This window comes from Pseudochaenichthys georgianus, chromosome 5 (genome assembly GCF_902827115.2).
Source record: "Pseudochaenichthys georgianus chromosome 5, fPseGeo1.2, whole genome shotgun sequence".
Lineage (NCBI taxonomy): Eukaryota > Metazoa > Chordata > Actinopteri > Perciformes > Channichthyidae > Pseudochaenichthys > Pseudochaenichthys georgianus.
Genome location: NC_047507.1, coordinates 8,602,879 through 8,619,555, shown reverse-complemented (window position 1 = coordinate 8,619,555; position 16,677 = coordinate 8,602,879). Strand labels below are relative to the sequence as shown.

Below are 16,677 nucleotides of genomic sequence, written 5' to 3'. Positions count from 1 at the left end.
AATGAGGCAAAACATGCGCTTTCCAGTAATCTGCTACATTTAAGTGTGATGTCACATCGCGGTAGTCTCACGGGGGAATACAAACACTCAGCACAAGAGTCCAGTGTCCAGGCGCTGGCAAAGCAGGTGTTATGGATTGTCTGTGCTCTGGGAACAAGTTGCTGACCCCTTTCCCTGATCCCTTTCCTGTTTGGCATTGTGTGTGCAGCCGGGTCCAGGGGAGATAGAGTCGCTTGGTTCCAGCTACTATGGCATGTTTTTCTCTAATATCTCCATTCCCCTTTTTCTGTTCCAGTCAAGTCATGTTCCAGGTGGGGTGACAGAGCACAGCGCGCAACTGCAGGCGGGCCAGGAAATTTGTGTCCTCTGTCCAAAAAACATGTTTTGACCGTCTGTGCCACATCTGGAGGGATATTTACTCCTGAAGGCATTCTTTCCTGCAGCCGCATGACACAATACGCTTGACAGGTTCTATTTGCACACCCTGCAATAGCAAAACATATTTTGCACAAATGAAACCCTAAAAAAAGGCAATTGTGAGTAGTGTACTCTTGAGAGGGGAAATTTGGCACTGGTAAAAGAGCAGGAGCTATATTTAGTCATCGAAAAAACAAAAGGTTACTTTACAGCAGCTATGAATGTGCTACTACTACTGACACTTTAAACAATGGTCTTGGCTTCAACACTCCATAATAGTTATGACAGTATCTCATTGTAACGAGGGGAAACAACTGAGTCACATTGATGTAATTGTTTTGGTGGAGTTATAGGATATTGCATGCATTACTCAGCATCTAAACAAATAAGCCTCTTAATTACTGCAGCAAACATAATGGGTGCCTCTTCCACAGAAATTATTACATTTGAATACTCCATTTAGTGACACATTTAATAATTTAGGAACTATATCATCACATAAAGGAGATGACCCTCATGCAGGTGCAAAGATAACATGAGGTGATTATGACATGAGCGCTCTCTAACAACCTCTTGGAGTGTACACTTGCAGCAGAGCCTAATCCTTCCTGCACCACCATCTGGAATGGGATTGTGCTGTGTGTGTAACGTATGGGTCTGTGTGCCGCGGCAGCAGTCAGGACCGGAGCCCCGCCGTGATACAGCACAGCTGATCCTATTGTGGTGCTTCTCCAATCTATCACTATCCATTACAACTCTGCTGCAAAATTCCCAGAAGTCTGCACCACATTGTCTGACCTTCAATGTGTGGTGAAAAATCAAAGACCCCGAGTGGGCGTACTCACAGCCTCCCCCCGAGTTGCTCAAGGTGCCTCCGTCCTTGAAAGCAACACAACGAGACTAAAGCTTGTCAACGTTTGTCTGTTCCTCGAACCATCAGGCACAGCACCAGTCAATCAGCTCCGCTAGAGGCTACCTAAGGGGTTAACGTCGACAACCTTTCCCATCTGTTGCTAAGGAAGTGTTGCCTGTTGTGCAGGAAACAGGGAGAGCGGCTTCCTGTTATGAAGAGAGGTTTTTTAAAGGCTTGCATTCATTCAATCGAGCAACAGATGCAGGGCCAGGAAGCTTGCCCAATCGCAAAAAGCTTTGGTGTCCTGCACAAACTGTATTTGGAAACTGCTTTTAGGAACCTTTCTATGCACCGTACTGCTTCAGGAAATAATACACGGGCAAAACATGCTGGACAAAACACAGAAAGGAATCTATGGTTGTTTTTATATAACGTGTAATCCTCCCTATACATGTTCCAGTCATTCAAAGCAAGTGTGTCATGACACAGCGTGATTGCATGCATCACTACAGACGAGTCACCATGCTGTTTAAAGTCATTGTGTTTGATTTTTCTTCTCAGTAGTGTGAACAGTAGAGCCTTTATCTGCTTTGGCTGTGTCCGCAGAGCCAATGCTGTCGCCATCATTCTCTAATTTATCTCCCTCTTTTTCATTTTCCTCCTCAGTTTTACCTCATTTTACTTAAAGTTGTCATTGTTGTTAATAACCTTATCCTCACAGTTCACCAGCTCACAATAAAGGTGTGGATTATAACTTTCCAACTGCTGTCAGAAGCTACCATGCACCAAACCATGTGCAGGCGTGATAAAAACAAAATATTTGTACAAAATAGTTATCTGCAGATTGAAAGCTGCCCATCACCACAATGAAACAATGGCTTAAAGTCCAAATCTCTTTTACTGAGTGGATTTGGTCTCACTCTAGCCCACCGTGCTGCTTCTGCAAAACTGCACATTGACCAACCTCTGGAGCAGTATGTTGATACAACTAAAATATATAATGTAAATCAAAACAGCGCAAATGCAGTGGTCTCTGTATGTTATGAGTGGGTTTCGTTGCAGTGCTGTAGGCTGGTCCTGCCCGGTCCTGCCTCAGGAAGCGCCAAGAAGCACCTCCCGTTTCCACACAAGAGCGCACCAGTTTACTGTAGCATCAGCACTGGAGATGCACGCCGGCTGGAAGCTCAAGCTGCCAACACAAGTAGAAGAAACGGGTTGAAAACCGAGACTGCGATGTTCCGCAACTCTTCTTCTACATCTTGATTTTCCCGCAATGTGTTTGTATTTGGATTAAGTTTCCACGTCATTTCGAGTGGCGCGCTGTCTGTGGGGAATCATGAGGATAACTGTCGGTTCCCGTGGATGATGATGCCCCACGATGAATGCAGGTTGGTTGTTAATCTTTTTATGACCATGTCACGAAAACAAACTTTAAAGGTTTTTACAGCAAATAAACTGAGACTGTGTGAATGTGTGCTGACGTGCCTGTTTGTGTTGTTATTTAATGTAATTGGATGATTCTAACTGATAACATATTTCATCTGTTTATTATCCATTCATTTTACCTATTGAATTGCAATGCAACTTGATGCAACCTTTTGTGGCGCTAAAGAGTTATTCTATACTAGGTACAATAAAATATAACCTGAGATATTGATTCATCATGCTTCTGCTGGATTTTCTGATTGAATTTATGCTTGCAGCTTTCCCATTACAATGCCAGAAAACAAACTTTAAAGGTTTTTACAGCAAATAAACAGTGAGAGTCAGTGTAGATGTGCGCTGACGTGCCTATTTATGTTAGTATACTGTAATTGGATGATTCTAACTGATAACATATTCCATCTGTGGAATATCCACTCATTTGACATACAAATTGATATGCAATGCAACTTGATGCAGCCTTTTGTGGCGCTTTAAATTAGTTATTCTGGTACAATTAAATATAACCTGAGATATTGATTTATCACACATCTGCTGGAATTTCTTATTGAAATGATGCTTCCAGTTTTCCCATTACAATGCAAGGAGGAATTACACATGGTGTTTAAATCCATAAGCTTTGGATAAAGTTGATTTCATTCAAGAATCCACACTGGAAAAAATCTGTTCCAGGTTTAGTATTACGATTATAATCCATGTTTGTTAAAGTAGACAGCCTTCGCCCCAGAAGGTCATCTGTCTTTAAAATTCACTGTCCTGTGAATTCATTGAATCAAGGAAGCTGAAAATAGTAGACATTGTATGTGATTTGTGTCAAATTAATTCAGTTTTTTTGAAAATGATATTCCATTTAGTTCTTTAGATGTCTCTTCAGGTTTTAGGCTGTTCAGGCGCTTAATGGGTGACATGTCATGCTGAGGACACTGTCTCAAATCACATCCTGTGAGTTTGGTCCAAAAAAAGTCCCAGTTGTCTATCTCGTCCTTTGTTTTTCAAACATTTGTTTTAATTGAATTCTTGTTGCATAATTCATATCCTGTTGTTTGCAGTTGGGTGCTTTGTCAGACAGCAACCTCTGTTTTCTCTACCAGAGTTGTATTGTTCTTTGACGCACTCAAAGGACCTTTTCTGCAAAAAAAAGTGTGTGTGTGTGCGTACGTGCGTTCGTGCGTGTGTGTGTGGGTTTCATGAGAATCGAGGGAAGAATGACGAGAAGGAAGTCCATTTGTGTTGTGAAAATCTGTACTCCTAGAGAGGTTCATGGAGGAGTGATGCGGGGCCATGGTGTTAAAGTCCTTCCCCCCATGGACATCCTGTGTGGAGTCTGAGGAGGCTCTGCTGGAGCGGCTTGATGAACCTGCAAATCTTAAAAGCGTAGGGACATTAATAGAGAAACTAATAGGGCAGAAAGCAATACAAGGCAATGAGGGGTTTCTGCAGAAATTAATATTATACTTAGAGTAAGAGAAACACTGACAGAGAAAACACCCAGAGATAGCCAAAGTGCACACAGGGTTTAATAGGATGTGCGTCAGGGCAGGTACAAAATAACAGGAAGAGACTAGGGGTGTACACACTTTGTTAAGTACGGGTGTGCTTTATTACAAATCAAAATTTCGTAACCAGTGCTATGGTAGTTTCGAACACACTAAAAGTCTAAACTCAAAAGCAAGACAGAGATCAAATATAAAACGCTCTGATTACAGATCTGCGTTTCAAAATTATATTTTTCAATACAGTTTAGACATTTTTAGAGCAAAGACAAAATCACCGTTATAGTTTTTGACGACTATTAGCCAACAAATTGGAATCTGCTATAAGCGTCCAACCTGCATGTGTCGTTTCCCAGACAGGGACATGTTATTGTTCCTTCTCTAAGTACCCTGTGGCTCTGTTGTTTTTCCTGCTGATAATGTCCCCTGCAGCATTCTGCTTGTCACTGTGAACAGGACTTGACTTCCTTTTAGCCTTCTATGCCAAAACAGGACCCACATATGTATCCTTGTGTGAGCTTAGATATTAGGGAAAAGAGACGAAAGTATTATTAATTGGCTTTTTTTACTGACTCCTACTTTCTTTCCACAGATTTTCAAAATCCACTGCAAGTCCCTCGACCAAAGGTTCGCAGTCATTTGACCATCAAAGTGAAGTCCAAACTGATGTCCAAACCGTGTCCCCCTGTCCGTGGTCCAAAACCTCCTGTCGCCCCCAAACCCTCCCCCCCACAGAGGCTGAGTAACGGAGACCTGGATCATTCCGATGGGGAGACCGAAGAGCTCCAGGAAATGGCTGGGGAGAATCAGGACAAAGAGGAGGAACGTGATGCAGAGGATGGGGTTCATGACAATGGAAGCAATGATATAGAGGAAGTAGCAGGAGGAGAAATTGAGGAGAAAAAGGAAAGAGAAGTAGACATATTAGATAATGATTGTGACAGCGTTGGCTCTGAAGACACGGTAAAAGCAGATGATGGTTCTACTGTTGAAACTACTGAGGAGGAAAACACTGACAATGACTTGAACCAGCTTGAAGGTGTCAATCGCACTGATGAGAATACATCAACACCTTCTCCTCCTCTTGCTGAAACCAAGGATGAAACAGGAGAGGAATCAGAAGAGGAGGAGAAGAGACGTTTTAGGGAAAATAGTGAAATAGTTAATGGCTCCTCAGGGCACTCAAACAAACATGTGGAAGAAAACTATTTGGGTGAAAAGGACAATGATACAGGACTTAACGAAGCAGATGAGCAAAGTGACGATCCTTTGAACTGTGATTTACACACAGATGACACTGAGCTGGACGATGGAGGATTTGCATTTGGATTTAGTGTGCTTCCCACTGTAACTGAAGAGTATCCCTACGATGTGATTGGCCCCACTGATGATGCTAGTGACACATGTGAGTCATGTGACACGGTTGAAACAGGGGAAATAGGGGTATGGCAACCGGAAAGGGCCACCAAGGACCTGTCTGGCTGTTTTCGATTCACATCCAGCACAGAGGATGTGTTTGGGCCTTATTCGGTCATTGGATCTCTTTCCCCTGATGTGACCGACACCGCTGACCCAGAGTGGAGTCAGGATGACGCTGATGATAAACCTTCGATTGAACTGCAAACGGAAGCTGCTACTAACCAGGAACCTTACTATATGTCATCAGATGACGTGGACAAGCTGGATGATAAGCAAGCGCTCTCAGAACTGGGAGATATCGAGGAGGGCACCGAGCAGACTGATCAGCAAAAAGACAAAGAAAAAGCCAGCGAGTCAGCAGATGAGTATGCCGACATTGACGATTCCCTCTGCCTTCAAGCTGAGGAAGAGCAGCAGGAGTGTGTCTCATCGGAGGATTACGTCGAGATAGGTGATGATGACGAAGAGGAGGAATTGGAAAAGAAACCTATCAAAGGAAAAAGTGCAAAAGAGAGATCAGCTAAACGAGACCAGACTTTTCTCAGCAATCGAACAAGCTGCCAGCCTCGCCTCAGGCTGTGCAACATCACAGTGCCATCAGAAGTAGGCCGCACCCCGGAGCTCACTAACAGGATGGTGTTCGCCCACACCACCGAGGCCTTTGAAGAAGATATTGAGGAACTGGACTGCCATATTGTGCCTTTCTATGAGGACACAGACTCGGACAGCGAGGAGCATATATACGAAGAGGCGGGGTTTGACTCTGAAGGGGAGAACTTTGTGACTTTTGATCGAAAGACTATAGTCACACGATCACGCTCTTATTCTGGGAAAATTACAGGTTACGTTCCAGAAACTGTTCCAGAGGAGACAGGGACGGAGTATCAGACTCATGACTACTGCACAGTGGCCTTAGATAAGAACAATGAACCACTTAGCCATTCACAGCAGCCTGGGGTAAACAGTTTGATCCCGTCTACGAAATCTCGCCGCTTCTTGTTTTATTCCCGGTCTGCAGAGGGTCCAGAGTTGACCTTGACCTCCCCAACAGAGATCAACAACTCTCTAAAGAATGACATCAGGATGAAGAGGAAAGACGATACCCTCTCGCTCCCATGTGTCAGAACTTCTTCTGGGAGCTTCTCCCAGCGTAGCCATCAATCATCCAGTGGAGTTTCCACACCAACCTCTCTGGTGGACATCCCGCCCCCCTTTGAGCTGGCATACATCGCTAAAAGACCAGTCACCAAGAGTTCTCCATCCCTACTGATCCAGCATGAACCCAGTGACATACCCCAGAAGAAGAAGTCCTCCTTCAAGCGCTTCCTGGCACTCAAGTTCAAGAGGAAGTCAGATTCGAAGGGTTTCAATGATGGAAGTGTTCGCTCTTCACGCTCTTCCTCCGAGTCCAGCCACCACGGCCCAGTAAGAGTCATAGAGCTCGATCGTAGAAGCACCGGCAGCTCTCCTTCGCTTCAGAACCACATTGTGAACCGCCCAAACCCCAACCTGCCATCATCCTTATTCCTCTACAAAGACCCCCAGAGGAGGAAAGGTGACCCAAAAACTTTTGGCAGAGGCATCTCCAGAGTGGAGTCCTTCGAGGAACGTTCTCGGCGCTCCGCCATGCCGCTGCCTTTAACCAAACCACGCTCCATCTCCTTCCCCAGTGCTGACACCTCGGACTATGAGAACATCCCGGCCATGAGCTCAGACTATGAAAACATCCAGATCCCCAACAGACCCACCAGATCCCACACTGTGACTGAGTTCTTTGAAGACCCAAATCGTGCTACAGTTACCTGCAACGAGAATGATGGATATGTGGATATGAACAGTTTTGGGATTGACATTACCCATATATCGAAAGAAGACCCTGAAAGGTAAGGTTAAAAAAAGTTTATAAAATGCATTTGTATAATCTCAAGCAAACCTGAAATGGTTGATTAACAAAACATACCTTTATTTGCATCCTTGACCTTCCCTATCGTGATATCTAGATACTATTCTTTTTATTTGATCAAGTTTTGAAAATACATTCTCTGAAATGTCTACTGCCATGTCACCCAGAGACCCAAATAACCTTCACAATGAAAGATGCAGAACTTTTGAAATGTCATTGTCTCAATCCATTTCACATTAAATGCCATGCATGTAAATTGTCTCTGGGATGAGCAGAGATTTCAATATATTCCAAATCTGGGTAATACAACCATTATTGACTGCATTATATATTACGTATTAATAACCACCGTCTATCACTACCATTGGAGCTTACACATTTAGTCCCCGACCTTTCTTTGTCTGTTGTCTTTGATGGTAAATTGAACATATTTGAGTCTTCAGCAATGGTAAGAAAAAAAGTATTTGAAGACATCAGATTTGACTTTGTGAAACTGGACCTTTTAAATAATGAATAAATTATTTGGTATAAAAATCAATCGTGAAAACATTACTCAGCCTTCGACTAGATACTGTAACATGATTAGACTAAAATGTGTTCTATATATGATTTTAAAAGGTGTCGCACACAATCTTCTTAACATGCCAATAATACATTGTAGAAAATAAGTGTATCCTGTCTGTCTACCGAACAGGCAACGGTGTTTATCTCTGGAACCACTCTTAAAGTAATCAGGCTAGTTGTTGGTCCTGGACCTGGCTGCTCGGAGGGGAAATCTTGACCCCTGAACAGCTGATGGATATTCTTACACTGTATCTCAAATGAGCGGAGTGCACCTGGCTGAGTAGAATCGGATCTTCCTCCTGTAGGAAAGGGTTCAGTGAGAGATGAGCAGCCTGCTGTGTCAGGCTTCGTTGGCTTTGGGAAGATGGACAATGCTCGTGGGAGTGCTTACTCCTGTTTTTCATTTGGTAGATTTAAAAGACACATCTGGTGCTGCTGCTTCCTTCACGCAAGTCTGTGGTGGAAGACCAGGTAATAGCAACCGTGCAGATTACTGAGCGGAGGTTAGTCATATTAGAAGCAGTCGTTATACGCTGCAATTAAAAGTGAGAAACGTGGGGGAGTTTCTTTCACACAAGGAAGTGTAGCAGGGTGAGGACAAATGTGAGAGAGCAAAGGGAGGGGAAGTGTTGAAAGGAGGTGCAGAAGAGTAAGAGCACAAAGCGTAAAAAAGCGATAAAGCCATATCGAGGAGGGGGAGGTGGAAATAAGGAGAAAAGAGAGTAAGAGAAGCTCTGGTGTAATTTCTCTCCTGTACCTGACACTTATTGTTAAGTTTAGGAGGGCTTTTATTAAAGTAGCTCTCTCCAGAGTGCCTCTCTTTCATTGGACCCAGAAGGGGCCCAAGGATTTACTGCAGTGTGCGATAGAGTGAGGAATCACCGCGGTAAGACTGAACCAAATTACCCCGTGCCACAGCTTTAGCCACTACGGGCTACAGACTTTCCCCAGTCTTAATAAGATAGTTGTGTTTGATGACCGGAGTGCAGTCAAAGAGACAGGCCATTACAACGAGCTTCTTAAAGGCTTAAGGTAATCTCGAGGCGAAATGCTTCTGTATTTGTTTTTATTTTTAGAAGAACCTTTTGTTTATATTTAATGCTGTTTTATTTTTGGATAAACCGACTGTCATAACTATTCTGCCTCGGGTTCAGCTTGCATTTCAAGCCATTTATAAACTTTGTACACACTTAGACTTGTCTCCTCCAGACACAAGCTATACCGTCAATCCCCCTCAGTGTATTTACAGTGTACTTTAAACTGTGTCCGTATAGTACCATTTAAAACCCTTCTATTTCCAAGCCAGTGCTCCCTCCGTCAGTGAGAGCTCTTTTCCCCTTAGTGACTTTATCGATGTGGCTCATTGTGTTTTGGAGGTCTCCACTCTCAATGATGCAAAGAAGCTATCTGTCCCATCGCCTCGCCTTTTCTGCATTCCCCCCGGAGATGCTTCAGTTGCCTGGGCCGCTCTTTGGTGTGTCTATAAGGGGCTTTTTCATGTTTATTTGAATGTGAGTGTCTACATGTGTGTTTGTGTGTGCACAACATAGGGTCCTGTGTAGTCAGTAGGTGTTTGTCCCTTCCTCCTTTATGTGTACATTTTACCCTAAACTCTGTTCAAAGCTTGACATTGCCGCTGTCCCAGGATGCCTAGCCGATGATGGCAGTGATTTATTGAGTTCACATTCAACAGTCAATGTGGTTTAAAACCAACAGAGGAAGAAGTGGATTTTTTTTGTGGTGAGGAAAATGACCAAACGGCCCCAGAGCGCTGCACACCAAAGGACCGGGCCTACAGTAGCAGACACTCATTTCAAGAAAACTCACAAAGCTGCGGTTCCACAGGCTTGGCTTCTTTCCACTCGTGTGATTAATGTGTAGCACCATTCAGACGCTAGCTCAGTACAAGCAGTCAGGGTAAGCAAAGAGACATGTTCATTAGCAGGCTCACACAGTGCACAAAAAGAACAGACACACTAAGGATTCACTCCAATCCTAACCAAGGCATTTGTTTGTGGGTTTGTGTGTGTTTGCATTCTGTGCATGCAGAACTAGTGCTGCTTTATCAAAGATAGGGCTCCTGCTAAAAATGCAGTGTCGGCAGAATTGTTGCCTTGTAGCATTGTGCCCAAATAAGAGATCATTAAGTGTTATATAATTATGTAAACTCTAAAAGGATCATTTGGATCTTCTGAAGTGGGGTTGTATGGTATTATCTATTTTGAGTGTATACTACAGAACTGCAAATGATATTGGCACCAGAAGCAGACAGGAAGCTAAGCAATGTAATGGATGAGGACGTTAGCAAAAATGTATTATAGCCACCTAAAACAAAGGCCCACCTAAAAAAAGTCTCATCTAAATCTAAGATTTTGTTTACCATATTTTGATCGCTTTACCTTGGAAGCCGTTATCTCTCCCTCTTATCTGCTCTTGCCTTAGCCATCAGCCTTCATTATAAAAAACTAGTTGCTAATATAGCCATTCCCCTTTTCTGTGAAGTGACATCTCTTGGGGGTTTTCAAGTGAGTCTGGTTAGTTTGACTAGAGAATATAGGCGGATGTAATGCCTTCAGTTCCTCATTGTAATGGGCTGTCTCTTGGTAAGGTTAAGCAACCAGTAACTTTTTGTATATAAAGAGACTTAAACTTATATTGATTCTCTTTTTAGTAGGTTTTTCTTTCAGGTGGGTTTAATATTTTTTGCTGACGTCCCAGTTAATAGTAGTACATGTTGTACTGCTGTGCTGGTACCGTGCAAACCATAAACAGAGCTATGGTCTGTTCAGGAAAGTGCTGTTAATGTGTGCTAAAATGTACCAAATCTCACTCTTCTTTGGTGCGGGTTTCACTTCACACAGTTCAACATAAACCGCTCAAATGTGATGACAAAGCCTCGCCATGGCCTCTCAAACAGCTGCTCCACCCACTGTTATGTTAGTGTTAGTAGTGATGAGGGAGCCATCTTAAGTGCATTGTTGTACTGGGTGGTGGCTGAGTGCTGTGTGGCGAGGTGGTGGGCGGGGCGTGTCGTTGGCTCGCCAGGCCTGGTGCCATGCGCTCTGAGGTCATTGCCAGGTCATCCCCGGGGAGGAAGCGTCCAGCCTAGGAGCTTCCCACCAGCCTGTTTACAGGAAATGCAGGAGGAGGGCGGGGCTCTGGCGGGAGTCTGGGAGGTGGAGACGGGAGAGAACAGATAGGATGGAGGGAGGAGAAAGGGGTCACCAGACTCCCTTCCCTGACTCTCCCTTGAACAACAAGGTGAGGTGTGGTACCGTCAGGAATGCCAGGTCTGCTGTTATTGTTGCTCAAAGTTTGTCGGGAATTTCTCCAGCCTTCCACTTCAAACATCGCCTAAAATACTCTTTGTTCAGTGGCATAAAGTGGTGAGGAACACAGCTGCACATGTGGTCCTCTCATCCAGCCTGGCACATGATGCAGGGTGAGGGTCTGCCAGTGTCTTCACACATCACTTCATCACACACTGTCACAACAGCAGCGGCACACCAGCCACAGGCTACATGTAATCATCAACAGTAAAAGCAGCAGACGATTTAAAACTGCTCCAAATCTCTTGATCGCCCCCTCAGTATCCCAATCATCTATCGTCAGCAGTCTAATGAACCTATTCAGCTGCTGCTATTCCCTATAATGGAGCCATTACAAGTTGAAAAAGGCCTGTCTGATTGCGCTTCATATATATTTCAATACTGGAGGTTTAGCCCAATTGAATTACGTATTACAGGCATCATCGAATTCGCAGGTGGAATAAAGGTACTTTTCACAGAGAGTCATTGTGTCCTCCTCTTAATCTGACACAGTAGATTTAACTTTGCCATTGCACTCTGTTAGAATAATAGCATTACTTTAATGGTCTTGTCATTGGGCTTAATGTCTTACATTAGACTATCACATATCAGCAAGTTCAAATATGGAAACGAAGGATGAAGCTACTGAAGCTAAACAAAAGCTATTTTTAGGATGTTATATGCTGATGATTGGGCCATGTTGTTAACGAATAATGTATTACATTCCCATTGACATCAGGACAGCAATAATTCTACATATCCCTGTCGCAATTGAAAACCCATCTGTTAGCCAATTTGAACCTAATGCACCAGCACTTCAATGTTTAGGCCTTTTTGATACGATACGTTAAGACAAGGCACGACATGACACGATATGATACTACTTTATTGTCAGATCAAGTCTGAAATGTACAAGACAAGATAGCCTACAAGGAAACACACATTTAACATAACACACCAATCACTGAGGAGAAACATGCTCAACACCCTGTGACGTACATTTGATGTAAGCATGTATTTAATTTGAGGATTGACTGGTGCACAAAAGAGTGCTTCAGTCCAACCCTATTGAATAGCGGGATCTCTGATTTGTTGACAACATTTATATGAAAACAACAATTCATAATCGCTGTTCAGGACATGGTTGGGGTCAGAGACAATGTTGTTGGCAAGCTTCAACATTATAGTACGTTGATTCATAGAATTTCTCATAAGATTGACCAGAATAATACGAATAAATACGATTACGCTATAGAAGATATTGATGTTCAGACTTGGAGTAACGTTTTTTAGTTTTCTGTTGGTAGTCAGGGGTGAAAAAGTGAAGGTTATAACCTGCGGTGCATTTCTCTTGAGCGTATAAAGTGATTCCCCGTACTCAAGAAGTAGTTTAAAGAGGACCGGTTCCTCCAGTCCTCTTTCCCCTCCAACATCTCCCAGGAGCCAACAGCAGGTTCATCTGTCAACTCTGAGGTCAACCATGAGTAATGGTCTGTAGGTGCTCTCTTCAGCCCACCCAATAGGACCAATGGGGTGCGTGTGTGTGTGTGTGTGTGTGTGTGTGTGTGTGTGTGTGTGTGTGTGTGTGTGTGTGTGTGTGTGTGTGTGTGTGTGTGTGTGTGTGTGTGTGTGTGTGTGTGTGTGTGTGTGTGTGTGTGTGTGTGTGTGTGTGTGTGTGTGTGTGTGTGTGTGTGTGTGTGTGTGTGTGTGTGTGTGTGTGTGTGTGTGTGTGTGTGTGTGTGTGTGTGTGTGTGTGTGTGTGTGTGTGTGTGTGTGTGTGTGTGTGTGTGTGTGTGTGACTGAATGGAGATGAAGTCCACTGGGTATCTCTGTTAACCTTTGGCCTTTTAATAGCCGTCTGTTCTCAGCACACACACTCAGCGGCTGTTTAAGACATCACACTTCCATCATTACCTGTACAAGTCAGAATAAAAGGGAACATCACAATTTCTTTAAACACAATTTCCCAAGGTAATGTATTCAAATTGTTGGTTTTGTCACAGAACAAGCCAAAACCCAATCATGGTGATTTTAACTTCACATATTTTGCGAATTCTCACAAATTGGGGTCTTAAGCATTATTTGCTTAAAACGTATGAAAACATTTCGAGTTCGATTATTTTTCTGTTGATCGGCTTATTGATGAATGGACTAATCGCTGCAGCTCGAGATAGGAATATAAGCTTTTCTGGAAAATATATAGGAAATGATTTATAAAACACAATCCTATTTCTGATGCAGGTCTGCTGTTTTACCCGTATGCCTTTACGTAAGCAGTCACAACCTAAGGAGATAGCACAACTTTTCTCAATTGAACTTCAAAATCTCTTTTTTTATCAAATGCATCAATCAGTCCCACAAAGTCTTTCAATTAGATTTTGCACAGCGCAGGTAAAACGTGGATACATTGCATACTATAAAACTGAAGTTTGGAAAAGTTGTTATCCAGTTATCATCGCGGCAATATGCATTCGATCAAACACACTGAATTGATTTGACTGTGCCTAAGGACATTAATAATAATTACCACGGATAGCATTTAAAGGGATTACATGTGAAGTGACCTACAGCGTGGCCCCCTCAGGTAGAGTAGCACACAAAAGGATTACCGGTGTACGAACACAACTGTGCCATCTGTGAGAGAGAACTAATGATGAAAGAGATTGCAGTGTGCCACTGGAGGGCTCTACGGGAGGATTGGAAATGCTCAGAAGCACACACAGGAAAAGGGAAAAAAGTACATTTATAGCAGACTTAAAGCTCAGTGGTTTGAGGATAGGCTGCTGCAAAGATTTAATGCAAAGGTACTTTTGGGAATGTGTCATTAATGCTTTAATGTATTGCCAATTAAAAATACTTCTCTCTCATAAAAGCAATGCTATTGAAGATGTGCTTTTATGTAGAAGCTGTAACTATTAAGTATTCATATTTCAAGCTGGTTTGCTGTATTCATTCCTCTCTTCCCTTGGCAGTGCCTACACGGAGCCTTTCCCGATTAATGCCGTCTCTGCCGGGCTGTCGGCGGACGAGGACCACGGGCGCACTTCAGAGGAGGAAGAGGGGGCGGCTGAGCAGAGTTATGACCGACAGGTGAGATATGGGATACAGAAACAGATGAAAGCATGGTGAAGATGTTTAATTATGTTCTCTGAGCTACCGACTGGCATTATATTAATAGACCCTGTGGAACTCATATATTTAAAATATTCTACACATGGCGATGTCAGATTTGAATGAAGAACATAATATATATTTACGAGAGTAGGACTGAACAACAGAACCTAATGTAAATTATTGTGTGTATCTTTTCTACAGGAAGATACATTACAAACGATGCAAGTTCTTGATCCATTGTCTCTAAGTCAATTTGTTTTTTTAAATGTGTGTTGGGTGAAATGCCTGTAACAAGGTCTGTGGTTAACACAAACAATTGCATTATGATTTGTCTATGATCTTCTGTGCAACCGCAGGAGTCCAGAACATTTTTCCTTACGAGTACAATAAAGCATTTAGTTTAGTATCATAACACATTTTGTTCAGGGACATAAAATCTGGCAGTAATTACCTCTATTGTGAATTTCAAAGCTACTACGTGTCAAACAATATGCAGTTGCTGACATGTGGCTAAATGAGAATACAGTAGTTGGTGACATACAGTCATGCGCCCATAAGGTTTTTGGGATTGATTTCATGCTTTCATGCTTAATAAACCAAAATGTGGTAAAGATGATATAGCTAAAGAACATATGGCTAAGTAATATAAACACAGCTTATTTTCTGCAATTATCCCAAATCCAATACAAAATGTGTCTGGCTTTTTCTGAGGGAAACACAATGCTAACTTCCCTGTTGGCCTACACAAAAACTTTACCCATGCAGCACTCTATTGCTTTAGGCCTCAAGTAAAAGTAAAAGTACAGTAAAAGGCATCCATTTTACAGTAGCTCAGAGATGGACCCCACCCGTCCTGCTCCCATCATAATATCAGGCCACAGCTCACATCACGTGACACGCATTTCCTTGTTTTCTCCTTCTTCAAAGCAAAAAAACAATACATTGAGGAAAAAACAGAGAGGCAGAGGACCAGAGAGACTTGAGTTGGCTGTTTATTTTAATGGAACTGTGTTTTGGTTTTACTTCGAGGAAATGAGGATCAGCGTGCGTTAATGCATTATTTGTGAAATGCCCCATCAAGGAAGAAACAAAACAACACTGACAAAGCACCGGAGCGTTGCCGGTAAACCCCCTAGATTGCTTCAATGTTATGTTTCGGCTCGGATGTTTTGAGACCCTGTGATTAGCCTTTAAATCAATGGGCACCAGTGTTGTCGCCCCAGCCTCTCATACATAATGTATCTGAATTTAAATGTTCCGTATTTGAGCAACCCTTTATGTCTCTGCTGTTACTCTAATGAAAGAATCAGTCTTATTTCGACAGCAGAAAACTGACACACAAAAAAGTGAATTTGCTTTATTGCCAGCTGCTGCGAAGCTGTTCCTAATAATGTTTGAGAGGAATAGGTGCCCTCAGAGAGCCTTTAAACATTAGCTGTGTTCACTCATCTCCCACTGTTCTCCCTCGCTGTCACGCAGATTGATGGCCGATCCCGAGCGTTCTACGTCGCCAAAGAGCTGGTCGACTCAGAGAGACTGTGAGTATCTGCGCTGGATTTCCCCGTTTGCACACAGACGCAGCCAAATCGGATATTTGTTTGGTCTTGTCCGTACTCTCCTTTTCCTCTGACTGTATCTCTCCTGCTCCTGAGCTAATGAGCTAACTATCTGACAGCCAATTACACAAGTGTCTTATGTAACGTATTAAACACACCAGGCTTGCCCTTGCCCTGCTACACACTTAACTCTTCTTCTGATGTACTTTTCCCATCATGCATAATTTAGATAATTTAATGAGTCTTGTAGAAAAGATTAACATAGCTGTGTGGAAGGTTGCAAATTCTTTCCACAGTTTAATTAAATCTTGTGTTTCTCTCGTCTTGTTTTCCAGACACGTCAGCGCCCTCAAGTACCTTCAAGAGGTAAGAAAAGCTTCGCTGCCACGCCATAAGCGTGTCACATTGGCTTTGAATGTATCCTCCTTTAAAGCCTATTAAACTTTCTTAATGATAACATCACTTCCTGTTTGTCTGCTCCCCATTCTCTGTCTACGTCTCCTGTCGTAAGGCTCTGCTCAGGTTTATCAATGTTGTTGCAGCGAGATCTACTTCCTGGTCTTGACAGAGTTGATGTGTTGCACACTGGAGTGGTCAGTTGTAAGAT

The 16,677-nt window shown here is 43.0% G+C and overlaps 1 protein-coding gene across 2 annotated transcripts in view; it reads left to right on the top strand.

Annotated features, from left to right (window-relative positions):
• The first annotated feature begins 2,413 nt into the window (after positions 1–2,413).
• fgd5a (FYVE, RhoGEF and PH domain containing 5a) overlaps positions 2,414–16,677 on the top strand; it is a 35,110-nt gene continuing 20,846 nt past the window's right edge. For both annotated transcript variants that reach the window (XM_034082815.2, XM_034082814.2), the window contains exons 1-5: positions 2,414–2,658; positions 4,799–7,508; positions 14,373–14,490; positions 15,994–16,052; positions 16,406–16,436. In XM_034082815.2, the coding sequence (XP_033938706.1) occupies positions 2,649–2,658; positions 4,799–7,508; positions 14,373–14,490; positions 15,994–16,052; positions 16,406–16,436 (2,928 nt within the window). In that variant the 5' untranslated portion in view covers positions 2,414–2,648. The remainder of the gene's footprint in view (positions 2,659–4,798; positions 7,509–14,372; positions 14,491–15,993; positions 16,053–16,405; positions 16,437–16,677) is intronic.